Source organism: Orycteropus afer, unplaced genomic scaffold, assembly GCF_000298275.1.
Source record: "Orycteropus afer afer isolate SDZICR_OR568_19922 unplaced genomic scaffold, OryAfe1.0 scaffold00524, whole genome shotgun sequence".
Lineage (NCBI taxonomy): Eukaryota > Metazoa > Chordata > Mammalia > Tubulidentata > Orycteropodidae > Orycteropus > Orycteropus afer.
The window spans coordinates 525,811-535,843 of NW_006922111.1; the positions used below are offsets into that span (position 1 = coordinate 525,811).

A 10,033-nucleotide genomic window follows, 5' to 3' on the forward strand; every position below is an offset into this window, starting at 1 on the left:
TTGACCAACCACACGGTCCCCCTGTCACTCGTACTGGGCTGCGGTTCCATCAGCATCAATAGACACTCATTGTTCCCTCATCGATGCCCCCTCATCTCTTCTGCCTGGTGACCACTAACGCATTTGGGTCTCTATGCATTTGCCTGTATTTCCTATAAATGGGATCGCGTACTGTTGGTCCTTATGTGATTGACTTAAGAAAGTGGATGTTTTCATTAGCAAATCTGTTAACAGCTGCATCAGGGCATCCGGTCCATGTGGCATCCCGAAGCCCTTTGGCTTCCCCGTTCTCTGCTCAACTGTCCATCCCCCCTCCCCAAATGCACGCTGCACACAAGGAACTTGCTGGGTGACCCTCAGCTAGTGCTGCCCTCTCTGGGCCTCAGTTTCCTCTCTAACTTAGTGGTGTCTGACGTTTACCCTCCAGCCCAGCAGTCCTGCCTGCCCTGGGCTTGGCCCACTGGCCCATGGGGACTAGGGGTTAGAGGCTGGGTGCCGGGCCCACGACCACGTGCCAGGACACAGGTTGATGAGGGTGGGCCTTGCCGTTGCAGACATCGACGAGTGTGCCCTGCCCACCGGGGGCCACATCTGCTCCTACCGCTGCATCAACATTCCCGGGAGTTTCCAGTGCAGCTGTCCCGCGACCGGCTACAGGCTGGCCCCCAATGGCCGAAACTGCCAGGGTGAGCGTGGGGGTGTCCAGAGGTTGATCGGGCCACCCTCAGCTGGGGGGCGCTTCCCTGACCCAGGTGGATCCTGCTCCCACACATAGCTGTCTTGCTGTCCCACCGTGGCCCACCAGCAGACCTGAGGCTGCAGCCCTGCCCTCTGCTGCCCCCTGGAGGCCAGGACGGGGCCGGCAGCCTTCAGGAAGGTGGTCCACCAAGGAGAAAGCTGGGCCCCCCTTTCCACAGCCTTGTGCAGGCTTGCTTGGTCATTCCACAAACCCCTGTTGTGGGCCAGGCCCTGGGCCCAGCGTTTAGGGCAAAACAGTGAGGCAGATGGTAGAGGCTGCTTCCTGAGGGGCTGACCACACACACACACACGCACACACACACACACGTGGGAGGAGGGGTGTGGCCCACGGGTATCCGAGAACATTGGGCTCGGCCCTGTTTCTGAGCAGTAATGGCTGTGAGGTTCCGGCTGGGCCAGGGCTCAGCTCCCACAGAGGCTCCATGAGGGTGGGCTGGGGGTCCGTGTCTGAAGGACACTCTGGGTCCCCCGTGTGTCCTGTAACTGTCTGCTTAATAACTACAATCTTACAAGTGAATGGATTAGTCCAGAATCACACGATGACCTCACCACCCCGGAAATAGAACTGTCACAGGGCTCAGTCTTCTAGCCCCTTCCTCACAAACCCCACAGGATGTCGCTGTAGGGCCTGTGAGGCCCCTGTGTTCTACACGTGTGGGTCATGAGGAGGGCGGCTTTGGTCAAGGGCAGGCTGAGGCTGGGAGTTTGTGGGGACAGGGGCAGCCTGTCTAGGTCTCCGGGTGGACATTGCTGTGTTTTCCTGGTTGTGACCTTTGACACTAGGGAGTATTGAGTGTGCCATCTCTTACCAAATGCCCCCCAGAGGTTGGTGGCATTCCCTGGACCCCACCATCTGGCTGCTCTGAGTGTCTGTGGAGAAGGGATGACTGCCCATCTCTGGGGTCCCCTCTTTATGGTTGCGGGCCTGGTTCCTGCCCACATGGTCACACTCTCTGGGGACAGTGGTCAATGCACACCACCCCTCCCAGCCCCCGTTTCCTCACCTGTACTGTGGGCTGGCGGTCCCGCTCAGTCCCTCTCAGGTCAGGCTGACACGTCTCAGAAGCTGTGTGGGTGGTGCTAGGTGGTTCAGCCTGCACCCTGGCGCTGGTCTGTCTGAACTAACAAACAAAACGTGTGTGTCTGAAGGCAAGTCTCTTGACCTCTCTGGACACCCTCTAAAATGAGAGGGAGACTAGCAGTGGCCACATGAATGGTGAGGAATACGTGGGTTTACTGTGATCCTTGTCAGACCCACTGCAGTGAATAGGAAGTAAATATTCCATAAATACAAATGCCTTTAAACAAAAGAGCTGGCTGGGGCGTGGCTCCAAGGAGCAGCCACTGGAGGGCAAAGGTGACAGGTCCCCCCGGCCTGATGCTGGTTGCTGGGAGGTCTCGATGCCTCTGTCCGCCCTCCGGAAGCTTCCATGGCCTCGGCCTTCACCGTACTGCCTTTGGGTCCTTTGCAGACATTGACGAGTGTGTGGCCGGTATCCACAACTGCTCCATCAATGAGACTTGCTTCAATATCCAGGGTGGCTTCCGCTGCCTGTCCTTCACCTGCCCGGAGAATTACCGCCGCTCTGCAGACACGTAAGTCCCTCGGCCCCGTGCCTCTGTCCGTACAGCCTTCCTGGTGGCCCGGCCCAGGCCCTCCCCCTGGGGTCTGGGGAAATTAGGGTAGCAGCTTGTTCCTGGTCTTTAGGCCCCAGAACACCGGTGAGGCTTCACAGAAAGCCGGGTAGTGCCTTTGAATGAGGCCGAGGTCAGCGGGCTGCTCTCGGAGCAGGCAGAGCCCACAGTGCTGTTCCTGGGTGTTGGTTTCCTCAGCTGTAAGAAGCGGTCCGAATGTACATTGCTTCCTTGGACGAGCAGGTGTGATGGCTGTGGAATTGCCATGAGCCCACGTGATTTATTGGGGTGTCGCTCTTAGGGGACCCCGCCTGGAAGCCAGCTTCCATTTTGCCTGTGTGAACACAGCCTGGAACTTGGGGCTGCGTGGCTGTGTGTCATTGGAACCTCACTCTCCCCAGATGGCTGTGGGGGTGCCTAGGAACCCCTTTGTTGGGGAGCCTGCAGGCTTGGTTCTCGCACAGTGAGTCTCCGATGGTTCATTTAGGGCTGCTGCCGTCGTTTTAGGAGAAGCCCCGTGGTGGGGACCCATCTCAGGAGTGTGGCTTGTGATCCGGCTCCTTCAGCACAGAAGTTCCCCTGGAAGTGCTCTGAGCGGTCACACAGCTGGGTGACCACGTCTCCGAGGTGTCAAGCATTACATCTCTAAGACCTCACGTGTCTCTTGATCAAGAGCCTGTCTATGGGTTCTTGGTTGGACCACCTCCTGCTGACAGGAAGTGTCTGCCTTTGACAGGGAGCCAGGCTGGCTCTACCCTCGAGTGTCCCTGCCCGGCCCAGGGGTTGCACCCCAGCTCGTGGGCTCTGGCCTGGGCTTGAGCACCGAATGCTCAAGTCGGGGGCTGTGTGAACTCACCGGTTGCCGTACACCCTTTGTCATCTGTCTGGCTCCAGGGTGCTCACCACTGGCCTCTCTGCTCTGCCGGGCCTGCTTGGTCCTCTGGCAAGTGCTCTGTCTGCTTGAAAACCCAAACCTCCCACTTCCTTCCGGACCTGGCTGAGGGAAAAGCCATTGCAGAGCCAGTCTGCAGCAGGTGGCATTCCAAACAGCCTACAGGTTACACCATGCCCTGTGGGCTGTGACAGGGCTGCTGTGAGCCACTGAGGAATTGCTAGGTCCCCACCTGAGGCCGGGTAGCCGTTTGTCACGGGAAGCTAGCTTACGTGCTGTGCTCCCAGGCTTTTGTTGGCGTCTGGGTTTGAGGTTCTGGAAGATGGGTTGTTGTGCGACTTGACTTCTAACGCAAACGGCCACGAGACCAAGGGGGAGGAGGCTGCCCTGTGCTGGGCCTGCAGCCCTCCCGAGCCCCAAAGTGGGTGGGTCTGCCGCTCGGGCCATGGTGGGCTAAACCAGCCCCGCACCTTGTGTCGGCTGGTGCTGTGGGGCCCTTCACCGCCCCCTCTGGGCCGGGAAAGCAGTTGCTTATTTGGGACACGTTCTCCGATGGCCTGCCGTGCACAAGAGTTAGCCGAGTTCTGATAATTCCTGCAAGTGCTGAGATGAGGCCCCCGACCCCGGTCTGGCAGGAAGGGGAAGGGAGAGGCAGGGCCACGTGGGGTTGGCCCTGGTGGAGAGAAGGGGGCCAGAGCCCTGGAGTCAGGCACACAGGGAGGAGACGAGGCAGGATCGGATTGGGGCGTGGGCCTGGGTTCACCAGGGGAAGGAAGGTTCCCGCAGAGACGTGTGGCGGAGGGAGTGGAAGGTGGACTGGAGCAAGGGTACGGGCCTGGATGAACTGAGCAGTGGCAGTGGGCACTTACGGGGAAAACTGGGTGTTGGATTTCTGCCCAGAGAGGTGGCCCAGTGAGCCAGGTGTTCACCTGTGCCGGTCCCTCCCATGGGTTCAGCAGCCTGCTCTGTTGGGATTCTGTCATTCTTGGTGGGAAGTTGGTAAAGCCACGGGGGAGGGTGACGCCTCACCCCTGCCCTTCCAGGCAGGAGAAGGTCCCAGCATTACAGTTACTGAGTCCTTACTGCCTGTCCCCGTAACAGCTGTCCTTGTTAAGACTGACTCGTCTCGCCAGTGCCACCCAGTGGCTGGCACTGAGCAGGGCTGGGGAAGGGGCTGGAGAAGGAGGAGGGGTGAGCGCCTGCCTGGTGATGGCCCTTCTCCCAAGCACTCCGGCCTCCTTGGGATGCTGCGGCGTTCTGGAAAGATCCAGGCTTTGGGATCAGGCTCCGTCGGGTTTGCATCTCACCTCAGCCACTTCCAGAGCATGAGAGCGGGGTTCCTGAGTTTCTCAGGGCCCCCAATTTCTCCTCTATAAAATGGGGGTTCTTGTAGGGTGACCGACCGTGACTCTGGGCAGAACCTCCCTCTGCCTATCCCCATAAAGTTCAGCCGGGGTTCAGCACTGGGGGTATAGGCGGGCACCCTGAGGCATGCCAGCCCTGCCAGTACTTTGGGGTGAAGGGAGGGTGGGTCTTGGCTGTGCAGGAGTCCAGGTTGGCGCCTGACCCCAGAGGCCGTGGCGGGTGAGGGAGAAGGAGGATGCAGGACAGGTGGATGGGCTTTTGGTCCTGGCTCTCACTCACTGGGGCCGTGGCCTTGGGTGTGTCTCCTGGCTCCTTCGCATCCGTTTCTGTGTCTGTAACCTGGTCCCAAATACGTCTGCTCTGCGCGGTGTTGAGGATCAGAGGTGTCTGAGCCCCCTGAAACGCCACACCCCGGCGCGCTGCCGTGAGTGGATCCCGACTCGGGGCGGCCCCGTGTGTCACAGAGGGAGCTGCGCCATAGGGCTTCCTTGGCTGTGACCTTAACAGAAGCAGGTCAGCAGGTGTGTCTTCCTGGTCCGTCTGGGCCTGGACGCTCCACTGACACCTGTTCACGTCCTGACACACGTGAGCTGTCGGCCGGGCGGTGGCTGTGCGTGAGGTACCACGGCCAGGAATCGAACCCGGGTCTCCCGTGTGGAAGGCAGGCATTCCACCCCTGAAGCAGCACTGCCCCAGGAAGCCATTTGCCATGGAGTCCGTTCCACTCCTGGCGACCCGTGTGTTACAGAGAGCTGCTCCGTAGGGTTTCCTGTACTGCAGTCTTTACAGAAGGAGGTGCCCAGGCCTCTCTCCTGTGGCACCATTGGGTGGTTTGACCCACCAACCTCTGTGTTAGTCGTCAGTCGCAACCATTTGCTCCACCTGGGACCTTGACCTGGGTGTGCCCCTGTAGTAGGGGAGATGGAGGAGTGGGGCTCGGGAAGGGCTGTGTGGTGATGTTGCTCACGTACACACAGGCATCTCTCTGGTGACATGTCTGTCATTTGCTGAGCCAGGAGGCAGGGGCCAGCCCGGAACCCAGTGTCGGGGCACAGGAAGTGGAAGTGGGGCCTGGAACCCTCAGTTGAGCAGCCTCGGGGCTTTATCCTGGCCGCCCCTCCTAGGGACGCATCTGTAGCTGACAAGGCACCAACAAGGAGGAGTCTTTGCTCTGCCAGCCCGGGGCGCACCACCGTGTGGGACCAGGCCGGCGCTCTAGGCAGCAGGCTACTGCTCTCGTGGTGCTGACTCCGCAAACCAGAGTTTCCTATTTCACAGCCTCGCTGTTCCTCAAGGCCCTGGGTGGAGCTGATGGTCCGTGATGGCCTCCTGACCTAAAGGTTGGAGGTCCTACCCCCGCCCCCAGAGGCACCACGGAAGACAGGTCTGTGACCTGCTTCCATGGAAAATACAGCTGAGAAAAGTGTCTGGAACTCAGTTCTATACACAGAGGACGCACAGGGCCACCGTGGGTTGGAATAGACTCAGTGACCATGGGATTTTTTTTCTCCATCGTTATCAAAAATCCAAGAGAACTTCTTTTCTGACTCCTGGAAAACAATTTTAAAAGTCTGAGAGTTGTGTTTAGGAGGACAGTGGCTGACAGCTCTGTGGGTACATACAACAATGAGAGTCCTTGACAGGTGGGATTTGAGCCTCTGTCTCTCTGTGTGTGTCTCTCTGTGTGTGTCTGTGTGTGTCTCTCTGTGTGTCTCTGTGCATCTCTCCATGTGTCTCTGCGTGTACGTCTCTCTCTCCATGTCTCTCTGTCTCTCCGTGTGTGTATCTCTCTCTCCCTCCCTATGTGTCTCCCTCTGTATCTCTCTCCATATGTCTCTGTGTGTGTGTCTCTGTGTATCTCTCTCCCGGTGTCTCTGAGTGTGTCTCTCTGTCTCTACCTCAGCCTCCTTGGCCCAAGCCTTCGTCTCTTCACCATCTGGGTCTGGCCGTGTGGGACCTGTCAGGCTTGGCCTTGCAGACACCCCCTGGCTGTTAAGATCCTGCCTGCAGGGAGGACGTGGCCGAGCTGTCCCCGAGCTGCCATGAGGCTGGTGTAACCGCTTTCTTTCTTCAGTGGAGCCCAGTCCTCACTGCTGGGCTCTTGGAAGTCAGAGTGTGACGGGGCCACTGTGGCTGCCGTCTCCTGGGGAAGGGGTCCTGTTTGTCGTAGCCCGAGAGTGTGACGTAGGTGGGCTGAGAGGGACGAGCCCTTGATGCCCCTCTGCTGGAGCTCGTTTCCAGAACAGCAGGAGCAGGAGAGGCAGGTAACCTAGCTGCGTGACTAGAAGCACCTGGCCAGCCGGGGGTGGCTGGGACGCTGAGCCTCCCCGGGGAAGGATTTGCCTGGAGGGCCTGTTTGCACCAGTCTGTGGGGTCTTTCTGTAACTGGTTTTCGTGGAACTTGGGGTGTCATGATCAGATGTGTTGAATAATTGGGGCACGTTGTTCTCTAGTGCATGACATGACACATGACGAGATGTGACAAGGAGACGTGTCCATGGAACCTGGGGTGTGTGGTCCCTGCAGCCTGGGCGGGGCAGGGTGCCCATACCCTGCCTATCACATTGTCAGTGATGACAGCCCCTCCCCTGTCCAGCAGCCAGGCTAACACAGGTGTTGTGCCAGGCCCAGTCTGATAGGCTGCTTGCCAGGTGCAGGGGTTTCAGCTCTGAGGTAGTGTAATTTCTGGAGTGTGTCGGTCACTTTGCAGGGGGAGCAAGATAGAATCGAGGAGCCCTGGTGGAACCCTGGTTAAGTGCTTGGCTACTAACAGAAAGCTCGGTGGTTCGAACCCACCAGCTGCTCCAAGGGAGGAGAGACCTGGTATTTTGCTCCCGTAAAGATGACAGCTCAGGAGACTATCAGCCAGTTCTCCGTCAGTCACACGAGGTCACTGTGTGGGGACTGACGTGATGGTATGCCACAACGGCAACAGGATGGAGTCCCTGAGCTTAAGAGGAGATGGCGGCCTGGGCGGGGTACTGTGGAGAAAGCCAGTAGGTGCGGCCCCGCCTGGGGAAGTGGGTGGTCCAGAAGGAGCCGGGCCAGCTGGAGCGAGAGTGTGGGGTGCGCTGACATGACCCTGTGGGGGCTGGGCTGTGACGGCCGCGGGAGCTGTACAGAGCACACACACGTCCCATTCTTCGTCTCCCCCGTGTGCTGGCCGAGCGCTTCCTTCAGACACGTTTAAACCCTGTCCTTGGACGGGACGGCTCGCAAGGGCCAAGCGGAAAAGCTTAAAGCACAGGAGGGAGACTGGAGCTGCACCCACTGGGCAGACCCTCCCTGGAGTGAGTGTGTGTGTGAGGTGTGTGGTATGTGTGTATAACATGTGATGTGTCTGTCATGTGGTGTGTGTGTGTGTGTGGAATGTGTGTGTAAGTATATACACAGAATGTGTGTGTGGTGGGGGTGTGGTATGTGTATAATGGGATGTGTGGTGCACATATGGGTAGTGTGTGATGCGGTGTGTGGTGTGTTTGTGTAATGTGTGTATGTGGTGTGCATGTGTACTGTGTAGTATATGTGATGTGTGTGTTTGTGGTGTGTATACTGTGATGTGTGTGGTATATAGTCTGATATGTGTGGTGTATATGGTTTGTGTGTGGTTATATGTATGTAGTACAGGGTGTGTGTAGAGTGTGTACATGGGATATGTGTAGTGTGGTGTGTGTGTGTGTAAAGACTTTGAAGTTAGGACAAGCTGACTTTGAAGCCTGCCACTGACTCAGCCTGTGGTCCAGGGCCAAGTCACACGTCCTCGCCAAGCTTTATTCCCTGAGCTCCATCCCAATAGAATGAGTGAAGTGAGTGAGTGGAAGACCCCAGACTCACCCAGCATGGCTCCAGCGCCCTGGAGAAGCACAGCTTTCAGGAGTCCACCACCTTCCCTAGTTCCCCACGACCCCCCAGGTCCCAGCTCCTGAGAGGCCCTCTCTCTGGTGGCCAGATTGCTCTGATCATTTGGAGCCTCCCATTTGGCTGGGACCTGGACGGCTCTCGGGGTGGTCTGCCTCTCAGCCGCACCTGTGCCCACCTCCTTTCCCGCCTCCTCCCCCATCTCTGGGGCCCCTATGTGGGACTCCCCTCCTGACGGACCTCTGGTCCCATGGAGTTCACCCCAGGGCCATCTATCTTCTCTAAGAGGTCAAAATAGCCACGTAAGTGAAAGGATCCCTGTAGGTCCTGAGAAACAGCCAGAAATAAGATATAAAAGAGACATTACTTAAAATCAAGGTCAAAATAAAATATGTCCAAGTAACTCAACATAAGAACCTGAGGGGCAGTGTGACAGGTCCAGAGCAGAGGGGCCTCGGGATTGGGGAACCTGGTCAACATGGAGAATGTTGTGGGACATGCTCTGCCCACTCCTGTGGGGCTTTACACCTTCACTCTGCTTCACGAAGGCCACCTTCAGAGTGTGGTGGGCCTGGAATTCAGGAGGCAGACGACAGTACCTGCCCCCATCCTGTCACAGGAAGTCAGAACCTGCCCTGATCCTGTCACAGGAAGTCAGAACCTCCCCCATCCTGTCACAGGAAGTCAGAACCTCCCCCATCCTGTCACAGGAAGTCAGAACCTCCCCCATCCTGTCACAGGAAATTAGAACCTGTCCCATCTTGTCACAGGAAGTCAGAACCTGCCCCCATCCTGTCACAGGAAGACAGTACCTGTCCCCATCCTGTCACAGGAAGACAGTACTTGTCCCCATCCTATCACAGGATGTCAGAACCTGTCCCCATTCTGCCACAGGAAGACAGTACCACCCACAGGAAGTTAGATCCTGTCCCCATCCTGTCACAGGAAATTAGAACCTGCCCCCATCCTGTCACAGGAAGGCAGAACCTGCCCCCATCCTGTCACAGGAAGTCAGAACCTCCGCCATCCTGTCACAGGAAGTCAGAACCTGCCCCCATCCTGTCACAGGAAGTCAGAACCTACCCTCATCCTGTCACAGGAAGTCAGAACCTCCGCCACCCTGTCACAGGAAGACAGTACCTCTGCCATCCTGTCACAGGAAGTCGGAACCTGCTCCCATCCTGTCACAGGAAGACAGTACCTCCCACAGGAAGTTAGATCCTGTCCCCATCCTGTCACAGGAAATTAGAACCTTTCCCATCCTGTCACAGGAAGTCAGAACCTACCCCCTTTCTGTCACAGGAAGTCAGAACCTCCACCATCCTGTCACAGGAAATCGGAACCTGCCCCATCCTGTCACAGGAAGACAGTACCTGTCCCCATCCTGTCACAGGAAGACAGTACTTGTCCCCATCCTGTCACAGGATGTCAGAACCTGTCCCCATTCTGCCACAGGAAGACAGTACCTCCCACAGGAAGTTAGATCCTGTCCCCATCCTGTCACAGGAAATTAGAACCTGTCCC

At 57.7% G+C, this 10,033-nt stretch overlaps 1 protein-coding gene across 1 annotated transcript in view; it reads left to right on the forward strand.

The window, feature by feature from the left end:
• The window catches only part of FBLN1 (fibulin 1), a 99,054-nt gene that overhangs the window by 44,412 nt on the left and 44,609 nt on the right, over positions 1-10,033 (forward strand). The window contains exons 11-12 of the mRNA XM_007955644.1: positions 555-686; positions 2,232-2,355. Coding sequence (XP_007953835.1) covers positions 555-686; positions 2,232-2,355 — 256 coding nt within the window. The remainder of the gene's footprint in view (positions 1-554; positions 687-2,231; positions 2,356-10,033) is intronic.